Source organism: Cyprinus carpio, chromosome B3 (genome assembly GCF_018340385.1).
Source record: "Cyprinus carpio isolate SPL01 chromosome B3, ASM1834038v1, whole genome shotgun sequence".
NCBI lineage: Eukaryota > Metazoa > Chordata > Actinopteri > Cypriniformes > Cyprinidae > Cyprinus > Cyprinus carpio.
Window position 1 is genome coordinate 11,062,417 of NC_056599.1, and position 24,000 is coordinate 11,086,416.

Sequence of the window (24,000 nt, forward strand, 5' to 3'; positions counted from 1 at the left end):
AGCTGATGATTTCACCACATTCTTCACAGACAAAACCAGAACAATCAGTAGTTAATTCTCAGCCCCCCACACACAGCACTTCAACCAACCACACCCACTGCTAAAACTCCCATCTTCTCCTTCTATCCCCTCACAGAGACAGGAGTATCAAAACTTCTCCTCTCCAGCCATCCAACAACATGCCCTCTAGACCCAATCCCTTCACACCTCCTCCAAGCAATCTCTCCTACACTTTTACCAGCACTCACACACATTATCAACACATCTCTCCTCACTGGCACCTTCCTCACTGCATTCAAGCAGGCTTGGGTAACCCCACTGCTAAAAAAACATACAATAAACACTTACAGATAGCTACAGACTTGTCTCTCTCCTTCCATTCATAGGGAAAACCCTCGAAAGAGCTGTTTTCAACCAGATATCATTGTTTCTTTCACAGAACAACAAACTGGACACTAACCAGTCAGGTTTCAGGAGTGGCCATTCAACTGAGAATGCGCTACTGTCAGTCACGGAAGCACTGGGGATTGCAAAAGCTGATTCCAAATCATCAGTTCTTATTCTGCTGGATCTATCTGCTGCTTTTGACACTGTCAATCATCAGATCCTCCTGTCTGCCCTCTCATCACTGGGCATCACAAGGATTCCACTTCACTGGTTTGAATCCTATCTCACTGGTAGGTCTTTCAGGGTGGCTTGGGGAGGGGAGGTATCAAAAGCATATCAAGCTTCTTGTCTTCCCTGCCACTCTAACTCTACAGTATGATTTCTCCATCCAGCTAGGCTCTTCTAAAATTACCCCATCAACTTCGGTCAGAAATCTTGGTGTAACATTTGATGACCAGCTGACAGATCAGGCCCTTTCTAACGGAGCATGCTGCACAACTTCTTGTCCAGGCCCTTGTCATTTCTAGGCTGGACTATTGCAATGATCTTCTGGCTGGAGTTCCATCAAGCACAATCAAACCTCTACAAATGATTCAGAATGCAGCGGCAGGACTGGTCTTCAATGAGCCCAAATGAGCCCATGTTACACCTCTCTTTGTCTCCTTGCACTGGCTACCGGTTGCGGCTCGCATCAAGTTCAAGACATTGATGCTTGCATATGAAAGTGAAAGTCGTGAAATTTGTCAAGTATGGTGACCCATACTCGAAATTGGTGCTCTGCATTTAACCCATCCAAGTGCACACACACAGCAGTGAGAAGTGAACACACCGTGAACACCCCCGGAGAAGTGTGCAGCTATATCCAGCAACTGGGGGTTCAGTGCCTTGCTCAAGGGCACTTCAGCCATGGGTATTGAGGGTGGAAGAGAGCGCTGTTCATTCACTCCCTCCCACCTACAACTCATGCCAGCATCGAAACTCGAACCTGCGACCTTCTGGTTACAAGTCCAAATCTCTAACCATTAGGCCACAGATGCCCCATATAGAACAACCACAGGCTCAGCACCCGCCTACTTCCACTCACTACTACTTATCTACATCCCCTCCAGAAGTCTGAGATCCGCTAGTGAGTGACGCCTCATGGTACCATCACAGAGAGGCTCAAAATCCCTTTCCAGAACATCCTCATTCACCATTCCTGGCTGGTGGAATGATCTTCCCACCCCTATCCGGAATGCTGAATTTTCAAGCGACAGAACTACTTGGCTTCATCGTAAAAAAAAAAGTCTTTCTCTTTATTTATTCCTTCTCTTTCTAGCTTGTACATATTTGAACAATCTAAAAAACTTTACAACAAAAACACCCCCTGTCTCTTTTCCCCTCTAAAAAAAAAATCTCTATATATACCCCCCAATTGTAAGTCGCTTTGGATAAAAGTGTCTGCAAAATGACTAAATGTATTTCAACCAAGCCACACTGCATGAATCCTCTTTAGGAGAAATGCATTAAAGCATGACAGCAGCAGATTTTAGTTTACTGATATGCATTGTGCAATATTGACCATGTAATTACGCATCATGAGGAAACTATTCTGGGAAAACTATTCTGGTTTTTGTTTTTTGTTTTGAAATTATTTCTAGAATGAAAAGTCTTCAACAGTCTGTCTGTAGCTGTTTACTAATATAATAGCTGGAATTTTTTGCCCCTTAGCTGTGAATGCTGTAATTTGATTGTATAGACATGTAATAACCATCAAATGATGGCAGTGAATAGTTCTGCTTGTTATTTAACTCAGCTAGCCTTAACTATAGTTATTTGGACATCATAATTACTATCTAAAGAACCTCTGCAGTTGCATAACTTCTTTTATAGGTGATATCAAATGTATAATTAGCAAATTTTTGGTCATTGAAAAACCCACATTGACAGGCAACTCTTCTCACTATGGATATGAAATATCTGTGATCTTAATGCATATAGAAATACAACACCGAATTTGATGTATACTATTGTACTAGTATTCTTTCAGCCAATCACATGTGACTTATATAACGGCACACACAATTATGAGTCAAATCATTTTAAAAGGCTGTTTTTGGTCACATATTTTAACTAAAATGGAACAGGCCTCCAGCAGTCAACAGAACATTTAAAAACTATGTCACAGAAAGAGTCAGAGGCATGTCAGGCTTTTACTTTATTCAATTATCCAAAACACAGATCAATGACTCATTGGGTGTATATAAATAAAAACCACCAATGTAACAAATTAATCCGGTGCACAGGAATGGTGTGCAAAACTCTTGTCATTTTTTCTTTTTTCAATACAAAAAGACTTGTTTGCAAAACTGTACAAATATCTTTTCATTTGGGTGTATGAAAGAAGGAATAAGAGAGCTGAGAGCTACAGATAAAAGCTTTTTAAAGGTGAAGCATGTAATTTTTTTCATTCTCTATAATTATAAATAAACCATTTGCAGCTTGATTTGCCCAAAGAGTGTAAACAGTGTATGACTTCAGAATCTTGACCAGCCCAAAACAGCAGCATTGGCTCAAACAATAGTATAAGCTTGGGGCGGGGCTTTCTGTTAGTCCGACCAATAGCAGAGGTTTGGGAAACCTGTGTGAAATCAGTCATTGCTGTTGTAATTCCATTCCCTAGCAGAAAAAAATAGCAGACTTCACCTTTAATGGAGTGTTTTAAGGGTGTGAGGGTGTTTCTTAGCATGTGTAGATGGTGCTCTTACAACAGAGACAGTAACTGTACGTAGCACAGAATGTGGCAGAGGCTGGACCTGGTGCCGGGATGTAAAGGCTGAGGGGCATTAGACAGATTAGATGTGACAGTTAATGTTACAAACATTAATTTTCATCCATTTGGAGGGCAACAAGGTGGAGCATTTACACTCATCTGATTTAATACACTCAATTTGTATACACATCTTACATACAGTACCAAACAATTAGTCCAAGTAAACACCATGACAGAAAAGAAATGTGATTTAAAGCAAATATTAGAGAAAAAAAAATAATAATAATAAAAAATCTGAAAAAAAAAAAGCCAATTTAACAGAGCTCGATAAAATTATAAAGTGCACAACACTTGGTTTATGTGTGGTACAGCAACATACAGCCAACTGATACCACACATGAACATCCTCTGTGTAGAAAATCTATTATAGTTGATCAAACATGAGCATGTGAATCTGTGGCCATTGCTTTATTTTAGCTGCCTGAGACACTTAACCATTTGCTCCAAATTTCCCCTATTTAATTTCTTAAAGAAGTAGTTTATCCAGAAAATAAAATGTACTCAAATTTACTCACCCCATGGCCATCTAAGATGTAGATGACTTTGTTTCTTCATTGCAATTCGTTTTTAACCTCAAACTGTTGTTTCGGGCTCTATTTTTGTATTAGTGTCCTCTATCCATAATATTGCATAATGAGAGCCCAAACAGCTGCTAAAACATCAGAATAATCTACAAGTAATCTGCAAATACAGTCATTCAATTAACATCTTGTGAAGTGAAAAGCTGTGTGTTTGTAAGAAACAATTCCATCATTAACTGTTGCTTCTGGACAAAACATGAGTCCATAATCTATAAGAACGCTTCCTGCAGTGAAACAGTTCATCTCCTGTTGTCCTCTCACATCAAAATCCACTAATATATTCATTAAGAAATGTTTTGTGCTGTTTTCTCTTGTAAACTGTGCTTGATCTGTGCAGATTTCTCTCCTGATTCAGACTTTTTCACTGGAGAAAGCTATTCTATGGATAGAGCACTCAAATTTTAGCTGGAATTAAGAGCTTCAAAATGCCTTAAACATTCATTTGTTTCTTAGAGTCATGCAGATTTCCAATTCACATGACATTCATGATGGGCTGGAGTTGTGTGGGTGACTTGTGGATTATTGTGATGTTTTTATCAGCCGTTTGGACTCTCATTCTGACAGCACCCATTCACTGCAGAGGATCCAATGGTGAACAAGTGATGTATTGCTACAATTCTTGAAATTCTGTTCTGATGAAGAAACAAACATCTTACATCTACATCTTAGATCGCCTGAGGGTGAGTACATTTTCAGAAATTTTAATTTTTGAGTGATCTATTCCTTTAATACACTTTCCTGCTCATTATTATGAATGATTCACCAGTGCATGTTCCTCCAACAGAAAATGATGTGTGTCTTAATTGTTCATCAAAATGTAAAACCTCGCTTCACTACTGAGACGACTTTTCTTTTTGTCTTTCATCACCCAGGCAGTGCAGGCTACTGATTAATGTTAACTAGTCATCAAATAGCTCAAATAACTTTAAAATCCCACTGTACCAGACATCCTCTGCTGCTTGCAGGAATGATTTCATTGCAAGGACCTTTCATAACATCATCATTGTAAAATAACAGCCAAAGGTTTTTCAAACTTGCTAACCAGGGTTGTGCAAAATTCAGAATTCAGAATCTATCTATCTATCTATCTATCTATCTATCTATCTATCTATCTATCTATCTATCTATCTATCTATCTATCTATCTATCTATCTATCTATCTATCTATCTATCTATCTATCTATCTAATTTTGTTATTTCCATTTAGTTTAGTACAAAATATGAACTTAATATAAATCTGAACCTGAACATGACATCTAACATTGCCTACATGTCATTTCATATCTAGATAACAAATAAGAAAAATAAGGCGTATTAATACAAAAAAGAAGAAAAAAAGGAAACTAAATGTTAACAGCAACTGTACACTCCTTAAATGTATTCCTAGAATATTATATGAAACAAGCTTTTTTATTTACAAAAGTGCCTATAAAATAAAATAATTGTATCTAAAAAAACAAAAAAAATTGATAAACATTAAAAAAATTTCAACTTTAAACCCAAAAAAAATAAATAAAACTTTCATTTCTAGTTTAAGCTTACTGTACAGAATTTCTTAAAATTTGAATTAATTTTAATTCTACTTCCTTGCATTCAAAACTTTAAAACTGAATCTCTTTGCTACCTCAAGTTCAAGTTCAATTTAAATTTATGAACTCTAAATCGAAAGGAGTCTTCAATTCAATTCTGAATGCCGCACGACCCTGCTAGTAACACATGGCTATATGAATGTGAAAGGGCTGCTCACTATACAGGAAAGAAACTAGCTGACCTCCAGTTACCACTTTCGAAAACTTTCACAGAAATACAAACAACAATGCAGATGCTGTCTTTACTGTTCTGTTGACATCATGGGGTGCTTTTCTTGCTTTTCTCTCCTGAGAAATGAAGAATCCAATCCATATTTTGATGAAAAACTGTAAGAATGTCTCATGTCTGAAAGCCTTGTGTCTAGGGAGACAATAATGAAAAGGCCTTCGTGTCAGACTGTGCATTATATCTAGCTGGTGGAAAAATCCTTGCGAGCACGAACCAGACATTAAATATTAAAAGAATGCTGTGGTCGATTTTTATGTGTCTGTCATTCTGTCTATCAATTCCTTACGATGCATCCAAACATTATTACAAGAGCTGATATCAAGAACATCTCCAAGTTTAGAGTTTTTTCCTTGATGTGCACTTACAGGATGTCCAGATAGCTGATGCTGATGAGATTGTCCCAAGTGCATAGTGAATATGACTCAAAAACAAATCAATAGATAGTTTATGTATGTCATTTTTTCAAAACCATACATATTGATGACTATAAATGTAACTTAAAAACTCCATCAGTGCTAGGGTGAACATACGTCCTCTTTTTCCCATATGTCCTGGTTGGGATTTCTAAATTGCCTAAAATGTTCAGGTTTTGGCTTTGTTTTACATTATATGTATATGTATTTGCATTGCTTTGATGTTCTCTGTAGATCCTGCCTTCTTGCACGCCACGATTGGTCGATTTTATACAATGCCTGCATGCTATTGGTCAAAGCACTTTTCAGTCATTACCTTCAGCAAGTATGAAAACAATAGGAAAACAAAGCCAAAACCCAGACATTTTACACAATTTATAAACACATCGGGGAAAAAAGAGGACGTATGGTCACCCTAATTAACGAAAAGGAACAAAACAGACATGCCTTTAACCAAAATGCCAAAAACAAAACAAAACAGTGCATGTATTTACATATGAACTGACACTGCAGTAAAAATTGCAGCCAGAGTTCTGAATTTCAGCCAAAAGCTGATCAAGGCTTCTTCATCGGTTCCCCAGGAAGTAGGTCGGGTTGGTTTTGAGAGGTCTGAACAGGTGCGAATCCTCCACCCACAGTCCAAACAAACTCTCTGGCAAAAAAAGAGACGCTTAACTGTGATTCCTGGCTTTGTTCAGGCGTTCAGGATCTCCGAGCAGGCTCTCTAAAAGTTCTTCTCGTGGTTTGTTTGAACGGTTTGTGGAGGCCCTATCGGCAGCATGGAGGAATATGGAGGATGAGGGGTTTGAAGTGAGGAAATCTAGACCTGCGTCGAGTAGGAGCGGTGCAGAGCGGCGGAGCGTCCCGCGGAGTGGGCGGCGCAGTGGCGCGCGTGCTGGGAGGGCTGGTCTAGACTTCGCTGGTAATGGAGCGAGACGGTATGAGGACATCGGGGGGGACGGGGAACCGATGAGGCTGATGGTCATGTGATCTCAGTGAATGAAGATCCCCTTGGAGTCTGTAAGGGGGGAGAGAGAGAGTGTGAGGGGAGAGAGAGAGAGAGAAAGGATGAGAAACCAAGACTGGAAGGTGGAAACTGTGTTCGGATAGAATAAAATTAGTGATGCACCAAAATTCTTTTTTTTAACTTCACACCAAAAACTGAAATTAAAACGGATTCAAGTTAATACAAACATTAAAATAGTTTATATATCAACTTTTTAATAATACTTTTATTTTTCTACTATAATCTACAACATTTCTGATTAAAAATAATCATTTATATGATGGCTGTAATAAAAACTTTTTATAAATCTGTTTTCATGACAGATTTATTTAAACATACGAAGACAGTGAATATGTAATATAGTGCATATATTTAATAAATTTTCCTCTCAAGAGTTATTTTTCTAGCTAACTATTGAGTTTATTGTAATTGAATGTCTTTTCTGAGATACTGTGCCACGATGAATGTGATGCCTATTCATCTGTTACATCTTCCAATTCTGAGAAAAAAGTCAGAATTTCGATAAAAATTCACAATTGTGACATTAAAAATCACAATTAATTTTTACTTTTTTAAATTTTATCTCCCAATGCTCACTTTTTTACGGAAGAGGATTAGGGCCAAGCAATAATAAAAAAATAACACCATCTCGAGATTAAAGTCATTATATTGTGAGATTAAACTCGTTAAATTTCGAAAAAAAAAAGTCGAAATACAATCTTGAGAATAAACTCATTAAATTTCGAGAATAAAGTCGTTGTGTTTCGAGAAAAAACTCGTTAAATTTCGAGAAAAAAAAGTCGAAAGACAATCTTGAGAATAAACTCATTAAATTTCGAGAAAAAAAGTCGAAATGAAATGTAGAGAATAACGCATTCGATCAATGTTCATTAGCCTATAGAGGACATGGCAGAGAGTTGGATCACTAAGTCAAGCTAAATTTTAGACTTTCTTTCAGTAACAAAGAAATACTATAAAATTTAGATAATTATGACAAAATAATAATTAGCACACGAACTTTAAAGAGAATTTGCAAGCGGCTAGGTCTTTTTAGAAGAAAAACTCGCTTTTGTCCAACATGCAAGGTTATCGCTGGCTTCACCCAAATGCACTCTGGCACTTGGACAGCTATGATAAATTAAAACCGTACGGCATTGCCATTAATGGCGTGTAATGTAATGACTTTATTCTCAAGATTGTATTTCGACTTTTTTTTCTCGAAATTTAACGAGTTTTTTTCTCGAAACACAACGACTTTATTCTCGATATTTAATGAGTTTATTCTCAAGATTGTATTTCGACTTTTTTTCTCGAAATTTAACGAGTTTAATCTCGAAACAACGACTTTATTCTCGATATTTAATGAGTTTATTCTCAAGATTGTATTTCGATTTTTTTTCTCGAAATTTAACAAGTTTAATGTCGCAATATAATGACTTTAATCTCGAGATGGTTTTATTTTTTATTATTGCTTGGCCCTAATCCTCTTCCGTACTTTTTTCTTGCTGTTAGAAATAAGAGAGAAAAAGTTGCAATTACTTTTTTTTTTTTTTTATTCTGTGCTGGGAAAAAAAGACTGAATTGTTGTAGAAAAGGTCTTTTTATCCGTGGCGGAAATAGGCTTCCATAATGTGTTCATGAAATAGATGCTAACAGTCAAAATGTAACATAGGACATTAAACATCACTGTTTCAGTCAATGATTTCGGCCCTCCGTGACCCCTCCATTTGGTTGCCAAAATTTTGGTGCATCACTAAATAAAACATAAGTCTGAGGGAGAAAAGGGATGACTGTATGGTCGAGGTGACAAAGTGTGGAAGAGAAGGCAAAGTAGTTTCAAAAGTGAGGAGGATGAGGGTGGCCTACGAAGGGAAACTCACACTGTGGTAATTTTTCCCAGAATGAACCATCTAATGGCCTTCCGTCTTTGAAGTTCCACATGCTACACAGTCCACTTTATTTGTCGTAAAGGTACAGCTGCTCTAAAGACTGCTCTTTAAATTCCCATCAACCCATTGAGGGATCAATGAGTTATTGGCCATAAACATTCCGCTGCTTCTCAGTTACTCTATTATAAATGTAATGTAACGTCTCTTCGGGATAAGCAAGGAGCAGATCAATCCTCCAGAGCGTCAGTGAGTTTTGCAGGGTGCTGTGGTTGGTGTTTGGGTTGACATGCTAGTAAAGGGAGAAGGAGGGCTGGGTGGGTCTTGGGAGTCACATTAGGGTCCACTGGGTCAAACACAGAAGGACAGGGTGGGGCATAATCCATCCCCCTTATGTGTGCAGCCCTGCCACTAACCCACTCCCACCCCTTACCTGAGTGCCACTTAACTTTTCAAGTGGACTCTCTACGCAGGGCAGCGCCACCATGGGCATGCCCAGCACAGACTCAGGGCGCTGGGGTCGCACCGGTGGGGGTGGGGGCTTTGTCTGCTGGAAGTTGTTGATAACACACGTCACCTAGAGAGAGAAGAGAGAGCGAAGAAAGAGAGGGAATAAAGAGAAGCAGCAGTGGAGCATGTGATGGAGAAATTAGATTTTTTAAAATGCTTTTTGTCTTATGTTCACAAAGGCTGCATTTATTTGATCAAAAAGAAAGTAAAAACAGTAATATTGTGAAATGTTAATACAATTTTAAATAGCTGTTTTCTATTTGAATATATCTTTAAGTGTAATTTATTCCTGTGATGCAAAGCTGAATTATCAGCATCATTACTCCAGTCTTCAGTGTCACATGATCCTTCAGAAATGGTGAACATGTTCCTGGATCAACATCCTTTCAGGAACAGTAAGGGTTAGGTGCTTCTGCAACCTTGTAAATCAGCTATCATTTCCCACTGATTTTAGGAATAAATTATAGGTAGGGTTAGGTTTAGGGATAGGGATTGGTTTAAGTCTATACTTTTGGACAATAATGCTGATCCAGGATCAACAAAACATGTTTTGACTTCCAGGAACATGTCTTGCTTGGTAAAATCATGGCGACCGGAATGAAATCATTCTCATATGCTGATTTGCTGCTCAATAAACATTTCATATTATAATTAATGTTGAAAACAGATGTGCTGCTTCATATTTTTGTGGAGACCTTTGATACATTTTGTTTCAGGAATCGTCAATGAATAGAGAGCTCAAAAGAACATTTATTTAAAACAGAAATCTTTTGTAACATTTTAAATGTCTTCACTGTCACTTTTACTAGCATGTGTCCTTGCTGAATAACAGTTTTAATTTCTTTCCAAAAACACTTACTGACCCAAACTTTAAACCAGGGGTGTCAAACTCAGTTCCTGGAGGGCCACAGCCTTTAGCTTCAACCCTAATTAAACACATCTGATCCAGCTAATCAAGTCTTTCAGGCTTATTTGAAAAATACATGGTTTGTGTGTTGGAACTAAACTCTGCAGGGCTGCGGCCCTCCAGGAACTGAGTTTGACACCGCTGCTTTAAACACATGCATTTATTTATACATGTATATTATATTTTACCTGTATTTGCATGCAATTATCTTGTTATTTGAGTGTTGTTTTAATCACGCTCTCACCAGAAAGACAGCGATGGCTCCGCCGGTGAAGTATCCAGCGAGGACGTCGGCCCAATGGTTGCGGTATTCAGCCACTCTGACCACACCGACCAGCATGGCCAGACACAGCAGAGTCAGACTCAGTGTGGGTTTGGTCAGACGCGTCCCTTTAGTCCTAAACACCAACGTCACATACATCTGCAAGAACAGACAGACAGACAGTGGTGAAAAATATGCCTCATACAGGTACAACTAGGCATATTGCTATAATACAAAGCTTTACAACTATTATTAAGTACATTTATAAGTATTGTAAATAGTGTTTTATATTTTATATGTATTAGATATTTTATTAAGTATCTAGTATTATTTTTCCATTATTAGTTCAGGATTTCATGTGAGGAACATACGTGACCCTGGAGCACAAACCAGTCTTAAGTCTCTGGGGTATATTTGTAGCAGAAGCCAACAATACATTGTATGGGTCAAAATTATCGATTTTTCTTTTATGCCAAAAATCATTAGGACATTAAGTAAAAATCATGTTCCATGAAGATATTTTATAAATTTCCTGCTGTTAATCTATTAAAACTTAATTTTTGTTTAGTAATATGCATTACATAGGACTTAATTTTCACAAATTTAAAGGCAATTTTCTCAATATTTAGATTTTTTTCCTATCCTAACAAACTTATTTATTCAGCTTTCAGATGATGTATAAATCTCAATACATTTATAGACAAATTTATGACAATTTTAAAAGAACAGGGTCACATTTATAGACAAATGTTTTAATGTAATTTGATCTTTATGCTCCTATCATAACAAGGCTGCATTTATTTGATCAAAAATACAGTAAAACTAATATTGTGAGATATTATTACAATTCAAAATAACTGTTTTTTTTTAATATATTTTGAAATGTAATTTATTCCTGTGATCAAAGCTGAATTTTCAGCATCATACCTTGGTTTGAAAGCTCCACTTTTAAATTATTAGTCTCATAGAAAGTTAAAAGACAAAAAAACCTTACAAAAATGGTCTTTAACAATCTAAAATGGAAAAGGCACTTGTCTGATAATCTCACACTGCACCGACAGACGCCAACAAACTGCAACAGACATGTTCGTCAGGTTTTGTCTGCTCAGTGTGTTATGTCTGTCTGTGTCTGTTGGCGTTGGTTGGTGCCTGAACATGTTGTATCTGTGTTTGTCCGGTCTTGGAACGTCTGAGAAATGACGTACTGTACTCAGTCTGCTGTCTGCATTGGTCTGCGTCTGTTAGTGTGGTGTGAATTGGCCTTTAACCACCAAAACATCCTTGTTTAACCAGATTCACCAGAAGGAACTTGCTGAACCCGTTTTACTTTTTTTCTGATGACATGGCCATACCAGAGCACCAGCTAGACCAGTACTAACCGTACTAACCGGCATAAATCAGCTTGAAAAACACTGACCTGTGACCTACTCGATGCTTTGCAGGTTACCAGTTTACTTTTTAAAAGAAAACTCTGCGATTGCAGGTTAGAATATTATTACCGTATTAAAGAATATCTATAAGCTTTATGTGTCATTTTTGATCAGTCACCTGCTAACAATCACTTTGTGTCCTGGAGTTTGAAAGATAGCTTAACACTAGCTGTACTATTTTGTTTGTTTATCAGTACATACACAAGGAAGTAATTTCATATTCAGTCACATCATTAAAATGGTTGTAGGTTCATTATCCTCACCACTGTATACACTGCAGAATAAACACTGAGGGCTGCATCTTTGGAGGGAAAGGATTTCCGCGCAGATGCTACTATGAGGGGGTTTCCCGTGCAGGCTTTGCGCTCTGTGATGTACTGTAGGTTGGAATGGCAGCCCAGTGCTGTGTAGTTTGGTCTGCACGCTGACAGGAAGTGAGGCGTCTGGTTTCCTGTCACTACCTGTCCAGCATTGGCAAAGATGGTGGTAGTGAACACGCCGAAGGTGTAGACACCTGAGTGTCAGGACAGAGACCAAAGGTTTCAGAAACAAATGGAAAACATGTAAAAAAAATTGGGGCTTCTAATATATTGGGGTTCATTTCTGTATAGAACATAAAATAAAATAAATTATATTTATAATATTGGCCACCATATTCATTATTGCAGATAAAATAAAATAAAAACTATAAAATTATTAATTATATTCGTTATTGGTCATGAAATTCATTAATAAAATAAAAATAACTTTACAATAGCAGTCATTCTATTTGTATTGGGCAAAATAAAATAAAATAAAATAAAATAATAAGTCATCATATTCATTATTGGTGATGAAATTAATAAATAAAATAAAAATAACTTTACAATACTGGTCATTATATTTGTTATTGGTCATAAAATAAAATAAAATAAAAATAATTTTATAATATTGGCCATCATATTTGTTATTGGTCATAAAATAAAATAAAAAATAATGGCAACATATTTGTTACAGATTATAAAATGTAAATGAATAAATAAATAAATAAATAGAATTGGCCATCATATTTGCTATTGCGCTTGAAATAAAATAAAAATAACTTTTTTTAATATTGGCCATCATACAGTATTTGTTATTGGTCATAAAATATTGTATTTGGATTGTCAAATAGCAGACAGCAGTGTCCCTCAATGTGAGCATATACTTCATCTGAAATTATTTTAAATATTTTTTTTTCATTCTTGTCTATTTATTTATATATGCAGTTCTTATGAACTTGCATTAATTCAGAAAAAAACTGAAATATCTGTTCTTTTACATGGCATTTGTCACATTGCACGACTATTTAAGTGAACTGTAAAAATGGACTAAAAATATAGTTAAAAAAAAATATAATATATAATATATTATATTATATAAATATATATATATATACTTTGAAATCAGTTTCAGTATTTAAAACACATTCACTTACATTTTAACCCCTTATATTTTAACTTCAAATCCTGATGTTGGAAAAAAACTACCCATTAATCACAAACCGCCTATGATGACTTTAATATCACAGTTTTTTAGCATGAAAATGGATCATAAACAAAAATATTTTCTTTAAATGTAGTTATCTGTGCTTTAAAGAGACACTGGCTCTCTTCCTAGAAGGATCATTTTTAGTTGCTTATGACATAATAATTCCCATCATCCTCTTCAGTGAATGCTGCAGTACCTAGGAAGCGTATGATGCGTCTGAGCAGAGGGTTAAAGTAACAGCAGTCGGCTGTGACTATGGTCTTCTCCTGCGTGCCCTCCGACCTCATGAAAAACACCATCACCTCGCCGGCCAGAATCTGAGGAGGAGAAAAACACAAATGAAACAAACAGTAGCTGCCAAAACATCCACCACGCCATTTGCTTTGGCATTATTGAAGCTCCATTTGGTTGAAATCCTTGTGCGCCTACTCTTGCTAAGCAGGCGTTTCCAGAATCATGAGTCGCTAATAGTCCCTCATTTTCACCGTTCTCAAACGCCAGCACCAGAACCTCATTATTTCTGATCTCCCTGGTTACGGTTATGATGAGTAACAGCTCATAAACGTGACTAATTCTGCTTTGGAATGTAAGAGTTGAGAATGTAACACATCACTTCTATATGTGTTTAAATAATCATACTGTATCATACTTTCCAACTTGATCAAGCTGTATGCTCCTCTAAGAGCACTTAGGTCTGCTGACCATTTGCTTTTAGTTGTCCCAGATTTAAACTAAAACTTAAAATCAGACTCCAAAAATTGAGTAAATGTTTGCCAGTCTTCCTTTTTTTTAAATTTACACTAAAACTTATTTTTATAGTCTGGCATTTGAGGCTATGTGAGAGCTGCTTTCTTTTATTGTCTTTATGGTGTCCAGTTGTCTTCTTTTGTGTCATTGACTGTTTGTGTCGTTGATATTTTTATTATTTTATGTGTGTATAGCACTTTGTTAAACACTTGCTGTTTTTAAAAAGTGCTTTATAAATAAACTTTGACTTTGACTATGCAAATATGTCTCCTTTGCATTGAAAATGGTAATATTGTAGTATTTTGCCTGTCGTATATGCTAGAAGCTGAAAACTATAAACAAAACTTTGCAAGATAAAAGAAAATACAACCTAGATTACATTAAATACATGTTCACTTGCAATAAACATGGTTTGTGTTGTGTTAAAAACCATACAAATTAAAAATTTTGTCTTAATGTGTATAATAATTTGGGAAGTCCAGTATACTGGAGACCATATTTGTACTGAAAATAAAATAAAACAAACTACAAAGAATGTAAAACAAACAAAAAAGTGAGTAGCACTGAAAATCATGTTAAAAAACACATAAGAAGTGATTAAATAAAAAAATGAAAAAAAAAAATAAATAAAATCATAATACAAAAAATGAAGATCATTTAAATAAATTATGAAGAATGTAAAATTATAGTGAGTAACAAAGTTATGTTAGAAAAAAAATTAATTGCATGTGATGTGATGCCTGAGAAAAAACCAAAACCAAAACAAATAAAAAATATAAAATAAAAATGCATTGGACAGGATGCATGAAAATTAAAATACAACAGGCTGAAATAATAAAGGCAATGCTGTATAATTACAAAGTGAGTAACTAAAATGAATAATTTCATGTTGTTGAGATATGACAGTAAAAAAATCATGCTAAAAGATTGCATGGGATGTCCAATATTTTAGAGACAATAACTGGACTGAAAATATATGTACATTTTGAGTAAAAAGCAGAAAAAAAATAATGTTTATTCAGTTTACAATAAAAAAAAACAAAAAAAAAACAGAGTAACACTAAAAGTCAAGTAAAAGATTTTTATCAAAATGTCATGCTATCGGAATTTCAGTTTACTTGAATATGATAAACAATTTTAGTACTGTGTTGGGCCACCACTTTATGATCAATATAAAAACAAAACAAAAAGTGAGAACCCCTGAACTAAACATCTGAGCTACAATGCTGTACGAGTGCTTCCCCAGCAGTGACAGAAGAACCGGAGACCATAAACATGACATCAAATCCATTACCTCCAACTCAAAGAGACAGAGAGACGTCACAGATGAGACAGTGAGGGACAGGGACACGGCGTTCACCTCACACATCTCCCAGTTTAGCACCTGACCGCTGACACAGACTGACATCAGTCACACACACACACACACACACACACACACACACACACACACACACACACACACACACACCGCACAAACACACACACACACACACACACACACACACACACACACACACACACACACACACATAAAGCAAATGATCAGCACACACTCAGTTCATATGACTCACACACCCAAAGAAAGTTTAAACTAGGGTTTGCAATGATATAGTAAGGGTAACTGCATTTTCATTTTTGGGTGAATTACTGTTTTAAAATGTGCGTCTAATACTGTGTGTGATGATGTTCAGTTCAAGTGTGAATAATGTGCCATTATGTGTGTGTTGGTGAGACTGTGAACATCAGTTCAAGTGTGAATAATGTGCCATTAGATGAGATAAAGCTGCGTTTCTAGATCCTTTCTATCAGCTTTTAGTCTGTCATGGGTGATTAGGCTTGTTGCTCATATGCGTTTCATATTAATAATTAATATTAAGCAGATCTCAACACCACAACGACTCCCAGGTGAGATCAGGAAAGGGTCAAAGGGAGGATATGATGTCCAAATTCTTCCTAACATATATGTATATGTATATAAAATTCAATCCAATTTAAATTGATATCTCAATGATGTTTTTAGATTTAAATGTAATATTAATATTGACATTTAAAGTAAACATGAATTTAAAATTACCCCGTTTACTTTTTTATTGCAAGTAACTTTTTTCTCTTACTGAATAACCTATTTACAAAGAAAAAGCAAGTAATACATAATATTACAGTACTTAAATTAGTTGGGAATGCAAAAATGAGATATCTGGATGTTTATGTAGTACACTAATACTGTAGATAAACTACTGGTCAAAGTATTTTTTTTTGTTTTGTTTTTGTTATGTTTTGGAAGTCGCTCATGCTCACCAAGGCTGAATTTATATATATCTATATATATAATAGATAAAATTGTTTATCATATTCAAGTAAACTGAAATTCCGATAGCATGACATTTTGATACAAATGTTTTACTTGACTTTTAGTGTTACTGTACTGTGAAATTTTTTTACAAGTTAAAAGAACTGTTTTCTTATTTGAATTATTTTTTTCAGTCTTCAGTGTCACATGATCCTTCAGAAAATATATATATATATATATATAGCCATCATTGCTCCAGTCTTCAGTGTCACATGATCCTTCAGAAAGCATTCTAATATGCAGATTTGCTACTCAATAAACATTTTATTATTATCAATGTCGAAAACATATGTGCTTCTTAATATTTTCATGAAAATTTTATTTTTTCAGGATTCTTTGAATAGAAAGTTAAAAAGAACAGCATTTATTTGAAAAAAAAAAGCTTTACTGTCACTTTTGATCAATTGAATACAATTTTGCTAAATAAAGTATTAATGTCTTTCAAAAAAATTAACCATAACTCAAAAATCAAAGAGTCAAGTGATGATTGTGTGATGAAACAGAATGAATGCCTAGAGGCCTGCCGCTGCTGCTTTACCCTGTTTCATCTCCTCTTTTACCGTGACGCAGAACAGATCATGACGTGCCTCTTCCCTGAGGCGGCGAGTGGACAGAGAGGTGCACAGTTCAGCCATATGTTAACATGCTAGGACTTTCACCCCTCGAGCAGCCGGTGCCATCTGCTGTGCACCTCCACACTCATCCTCCTCTCGACATCAAAAGCTTATATTTAGGCTGTTTTCATGCAAGTTGCACCGCAAATCACTCTGAAGCATAAAGCAGTTTTATGTGGCTGATAAATGAATGTGTGGCGATCTAGTGACCCGTCTACTGCACAAACATCCTCAAAAGCATTATACCTCAAGATATAGTGAAACGGTTCAGTTTTGGGAAGTGTTATGGCAAACTGAACAGCTAAACTGAATGTTTGTTTGTTCACAAGACTATATGGTACATAAGTCTTTTACATGTTGCTTTTTTGCCATTTTTGGAGCTTGATAGCCTGTGAAAACTATATCTTTTCATTGTATGTGAAAAAGAAGAATGGTTCCTACCTACCATATCATATTTAAAGGTCTATAAATTATTAGCACAATCAAAACTTTGCTTAAAAAACCTGTTGCACAAAATCTACATTTTTTTCAGTTGTCCGATGGATATATATATATTTTTTTTTAGCAAGTAAAAGGCTTTTTGGAATGATTGTAAAAACGTATCCCTTAATGTTTCTTCTTGCGATGAAATCTTTATTGATTTAAAATTTTATATTGCTAGCAATATTTCAAGATGAAAAATACCGGACTGAAGCAAATTAGGTTTACCTAATTACCCATTAATCATTTTTTTGAAAAATCATGTTAAAATGTGAGCATTAAATATGATCCATCAGGCTTTTGAGGAATGATTATTTGTTCATCTCTCAGTCATCATTGTATTGTATTATGTGTTTTAAAACTATAGAGCTTTAATCATTAAACTGCATTTAAAATCATCTTAAGACATATCATTGGGAAATACAACTGATATTTATATGTATTTTACATATCTGCTATTGTATACTGTTATAAAGATCTGACAGATTTCAATTTCGAGCTCTTAGGGTTCATTAAGGTTATATTTAATCATTTTTGGCCATACAAATATAATGCAATTGCACCAAATTGCATTTTTTTTTTGTTCAGCTTGGGCTAAAGGTCCAATAAATTGTTCTGTTTCCAAAAATAAAAAAAAAGAATATTATTATTATTATAAATATTATATTACTATTAAAAAACACTAAATTACTATTTTTGATATGTCAGGGTTAAATATGGGTAGGTTACTGGTGTGAGTGACACTGCAGTCTGCTATCAAAATTTCAGAAAACAAACCTTCAACACCCACAGCTTTTAAAAACTTTTAGGAAGCACATAATTAATTATTAACAGCTTCTTTTCGACATTCTCTCAGCATTAGCTCAGCTCTTTTGATCATGCAGTGTTTATCTCTGACTTTCTTTCATCAGTCTGTATCACTCATGCTAACAGTCTCTTCTTCTCACATTCCCTTCAAATTAATCATTGGCACTGCAAACACTCTTTCAGACACTATTTCATAATCAAAACCCATTTCAGACCTGAGAGATGTTGAAAATGTTTCTTCAAAGATCTTCTTCTACCCTGTGTTCATGAAGCACATCGGCATTGTGAGACCTAACCAGACTGAACCAACATCTCACTGCCCTCAATATGAATTACACAACAAGTGTGAATGTATGTGAATCAGAGGGAATTATTATTTTTAAACCTTCCTTGAGAAGATCATTTCTCTGGACTTCAGAAACACTTTAGGGCTCTCTGTGTTTGCTAGAATTCATCTTAGCGGCAAATAAAGGCTCTCCATGAATCAGGGCTCAAATGTCACAAACACACAGGCGTTCACATCTGACCCGCAAGCTCTAGAAACAAACATGATATCAATTAGACACTGAAGGTTTCTGTCAAAGAGTTTTTTATCAGATTTTAGAAACGCAATAGAGCCAGTGCTTCTCCAGAGCGTCGTGTGAAAGAGATGAGCAGAGTCACAGTATTAGCTGCTGTACATTAAGTATCATTAGAGCTTTAAATCTCAGCATGAATCAACAACAGGTGACAGAAAACACTCCCATCAAAAACACAGAAAGACAGAGATCATGTGACACAGGAAGACTCTTTTCCTTTTTCTGATTGTTATGCTGCAAATGAAAGAATGTAGATTTTATACATATATATATAACATTTGTTACATTTTTGAAAAAAAAACATACATAAAATATATAAAGTTATGTCACATATTTATTTATAATTACTTTTATTTATATAGGAATAATATTTATATTTTATAGCAATAAGGATAGATACAGATCAAATTCTGAAACTAATGCACTGCATTTTCATTGACAGACCATTATAACAGACATACTATGAATTTGTGACGTACTGTAGTCCTAGTGTGTTGTCTGTGATGAAGGGAATAGTTCTGATGATGGATGAGTTTAATTAAAGCACCTGAGACCCCCAGAGTCTGATGTGGACATCTCCTCTCCCTCCTATGATGACTGAATATAACTTTATAGAGCTCAGGCCAATCAGAACATCTCTGCAACATGCTGACACGGACACTATAAAACACAGAGGATGTCTGAGTTTGATGGTGTCATCCAGTGACACGTCACCCAAGGGCAGCGCTGTCTGCTTTCTGGTGAACACTTTGTTTGTGGGCCGTACGAGTTCAGCTGCTGTAAGACATTTCTGCAGCACCAAATGAACTCTCAACACTCCCATCTGCTATCGTTCAGCTCAGCTCATTAAACAAATACTATGATACCATGATGTTTAAATACTTTCATTTATATGACACATGTACTACTGTACAAATATTTGGTCTGTAAAATTTTTATTTTTAAGAAATTAGTACTTTTATTGAACAAGAATACATTAAATTGATCAAAAGTGACAAAACTTTTGTAATGTTTTAAAAGTCTTAGCTATTTCAAATAAATGCTGTTTGTTTGTTTTTTTACTTTACATTCATCAAAAAACCCTAAAAAAAAGTATCACAGTTACCATTAAAATATAAAGCAATACAATCGTTTCAATACAGATAATAAGAAAATCATCATATCAGAATGATTTCTGAAGGATCATGTGACACTGAAGACTGGAGTAATGATGCTGAAAATTCAGCTTTGATCACAGGAATAAATTATATTTTTAAATATATTTGAATAGAAAACTGTTTTTGATCAAATACGTGCCTAGCTAGCTACTATCCTCAAACTTCTGAGTATTAAATAAAAATAAAATTAATTAAAAAAAAAACAAAATTATATATAATATTGCATAACTTTTTTATCGCTGTCAAACGATTAATCGTGATTAATCGTTTCCAAAATAAAAGTTTTTTCTTACATAATATATGTGTGTGTACTGTGTATATTTATAATGTACTGTATATAAAAATGCACACACATACATATTTTGAAAATATTTACATGTATATATTTATATTCATAATTTTTATTGTATATAAATATATTTAATATATAAACATAACATATTTTTCTTTGATGTATACATACATAAGTGTATATTTATATAGGCCTATACATAATTAATATACACAGTACACATACATATATTATGTAAGCAAAAACTTTTATTTTGGATATGGTTAATCACAATTAATCGATTGACAGCACATTTTTTATATATTATTTTTTATTAGTTTATTTTAACTTTTTTTTGTCTTCATGCATATTATCCTTTTAATTTCTATTAGTCTTTTAATTCATAATTATACTGTCACTGAGACAAGCTTGACCTCTGAGGACAACAGCCGGCCGTCATAACATCTCTAAATGAGCCTCTGCCCGTGTTTCTACCCTGCTACGCTTTGCTCAATTCCTTGTACTTTCCCTAATTTATGAATCTAACAGAACTCCTCCATTTCATGCATCTTCAGTTGGCTGTACTTTCTGCGTGAGCATGTTTTTTTTGGCTCTGTCAGTACACTCTCACACGCTTCAACATGAAGCTTGTACTCCAGGCTTCAGATCTACTGCTGGCCCCAAAAACACATGCCCACAAACACACACTAGAAGCACCACACGCAGCTCTAGCAGACTCAGGAAAGGAGGGAGGCAGATCCATGTGGTCCCACAATCTGTTGCCTCCGGATCACAACGTGGCAGGAAGACACCAGTAAAACCATCACATCCAGCTATAGCTGCTGTCTACACTGTCTTCCTCACTGGAGCTTATGCTGCATTTCAGTATCCCCTGGATCTCAGATGCTTCTCCTAAAACATCGGGTTAATTGCACCAGTAAGGGTTAAGCTAGAATCTAGACTGAGTCATGGTTTATCTAATCATTCTGTTGCACCACTTGTTTAAAAATAAGTAAGTTTACATTTAAATCATAATTTCGATCCTGCATGGTTTTAATTTACATGTAAAATTTAAGTTTAAACCTGAAGGTGAGGAGGAATTGATTTTGATGAGAAATGTTGAAATCTCTGACATGTGATTGGAGACTTCGGTGTAAAATGAGCAGAACTCTGATATGCTGATGAGAAATCAGCTCAGACACGTTAGATAATTGGAGACTTATTCACAGGAGAAACATCTGAGAAGACGAAACAAACTTCTCCATTCAATCTCACTGCTGCCTCCCGAGAAATTAAAGAGGAATTGGAGCGGTCTGCAGCATCACAGGTTATTAAATAAGCACTGGCACATGCAACTTCATAAGCAAAACAAATATTTCTATTTCAAACACCAGAGTGAATCGCATAAAAAGTCTGTCTAGGTCACAATATTATTAACTAAATTATTAAATTATTAAAAAGATAAAGTTGTTTTAGACGATGTGATATCAGCATGATAACAATTTACCACCAAATCACTAAAATAAGGCCGAAATGTAATACATTTTCTTTCTCAATAATAGTGATTCTCAGTAGATTCTCATTACAATAATACAATTTTATTTATTTATTATTGTTATAATATATTTATGTATTATAATTTTGCTATAATAATAAAATTATAATCATGTAGGTTTATACTTAATGGTAACATTTTATTTTTTTATTACTCAATTATCTTTTAAAATTTAAAGAGCATATTTATTAGTATCTTTATAATTTTGTACATTATGGTAATGAGAATTTTTTTTTTAGTTATGATAATAATTTTTTTAAGTAGGGCCTTGATTGTTTAAAATTAGTGGAAAAAATGCCACAAACACAATTACAAAAATTAAAAATAAATAAATACATAATTTATACAATTCTATAAAATATATTTATAATAAAATATATAACTGATATAAAAATATATAACTTGTCTTAAAAATATTTTTTTTTTCGCAGTTTGCTGTGCTTGTTTGCAGACTATGCTGCATAATTTGGCCAAAAATGGTGTGATTGTATAGAAATGTACCTATAAAATAATAATATTAATAATCATAAGAAGAAGAAGAAGAAGTAATAAGTATAAAAGTACTGCATACAATATTTAAAAAAATACTATTGTAATATTTTATGGTATTGAGAATTTGATTATTTTGGCATTACAATAATTAGTTTTTTTATATTTATTTATTTATTTTTTATTTATTTTTAGTGTAGGGACTTAATTGTTATGAAAATAATGTCACAAGCATATATGAACCTTTATATAATAAAGCCTTTTTTAACACAATTAAGATGTTGTAGAAATATAAAAATGCATACATAGAATACAACTATAGCCTAACATTTAAATATAAAACATTCAAGCATTGAATTTGATTGACTGAGGTGTGAAATATGACAGGTTAGTGAGATCTGGATTGTCTCTCACACACAAAAGCACACGTGCACACATCCTCCTGATAATGAATGATGATTTATCCTTTATCACGCATGCTAAAGTTGACCCTCGCTGCCCACGCGCACACAGAGACATGTAGGAAAGACACAGGTACTCACGGTTATAGTGGGGATAGCAGCTACCAGAGAGTACACGAGCACCGGAGGAACGTTACTCCTCTCCTCCGGTCCAGGGTAGGGTTTGGAGAATGCCTTGTCGAAGCAGAAGAAGCCCTGGATGTGCACGGGAAAGGTGTCCGTGTATTCGAAGTAGTACGCCAGGAGAACGGTGCCTGCCATGATCACCAGCTGAAAATAAAACATGATCCACGCTTTACAACCACAGAACAAGCCGCTACGCCACAATCAGAGACGCGCGCGCGTCGTGACACTGAGAGCGTTACATGCTGCTCCGCGGAGCGAGCGAGAGGAGAGAGGAGAGCGGAGGACCGGCGCGGGGAGGGACAGCGTGAGATGGACACAAATTGGCTCAGCGGCGCGTTGTGTGTCCGTGTGCGCGAGAGAGACATTTTGGATGTGTGTGAAACACAACGAGGGTGTGAACGCGCTCATTAGCGACTTTCTAAAGCAGCTCGCCTTCATTCAAGACACACTGAGCTTCTCATTCAACCTTTAAAACACAAAGAAGCACATTAACTACGGATATATGTTGACCCCAAAGGGTCTGAGATATACTGAGAAAAATTTGGTGTGGAAACAATTTTCACTCTGAAATTTCACACACAATTACAAAGAAACGGCAAAGCAACACTGAATTAAACGCGCTATTTCACAATATTTCGTTTTATTTACATTTTTTGTTTTTGTTTTAACAGAGTAGGGCTGCATGATTTGGGGTTTAAAAATGAAATAAAATGATTTTTCTAATAAAAATATGTGATAAAAAAAAATCATGTTTGTGGTGCTTCTTTGTATCTGGCTGCAGAGGTTATATATCATCAATATAGCTAAAATAATAATTGCTACTACTACTACAACTACAACT

General features: G+C 35.1%; 1 protein-coding gene across 7 annotated transcripts in view; it reads right to left on the reverse strand.

Moving 5' to 3' along the window:
* Nucleotides 1-5,282: 5,282 nt before the first annotated feature.
* plppr2a (phospholipid phosphatase related 2a) overlaps nt 5,283-24,000 on the reverse strand; it is a 34,876-nt gene continuing 16,158 nt past the window's right edge. For 3 of the 7 annotated variants that reach the window (XM_042719641.1, XM_042719640.1, XM_042719642.1), the window contains exons 3-8: nt 23,115-23,303; nt 13,718-13,838; nt 12,276-12,526; nt 10,565-10,741; nt 9,353-9,480; nt 5,283-7,029 (exon numbers count right to left, since the gene is read on the reverse strand). In XM_042719641.1, coding sequence (XP_042575575.1) covers nt 6,921-7,029; nt 9,353-9,480; nt 10,565-10,741; nt 12,276-12,526; nt 13,718-13,838; nt 23,115-23,303 — 975 coding nt within the window. In that variant the 3' untranslated portion in view covers nt 5,283-6,920. Of the gene's footprint in view, nt 7,030-8,493; nt 9,481-10,564; nt 10,742-12,275; nt 12,527-13,717; nt 13,839-23,114; nt 23,776-24,000 lie in introns of those variants that run through there. The other 4 variants (XR_006154160.1, XM_042719644.1, XM_019065866.2 and 1 more) reach the window with 4 other exon arrangements.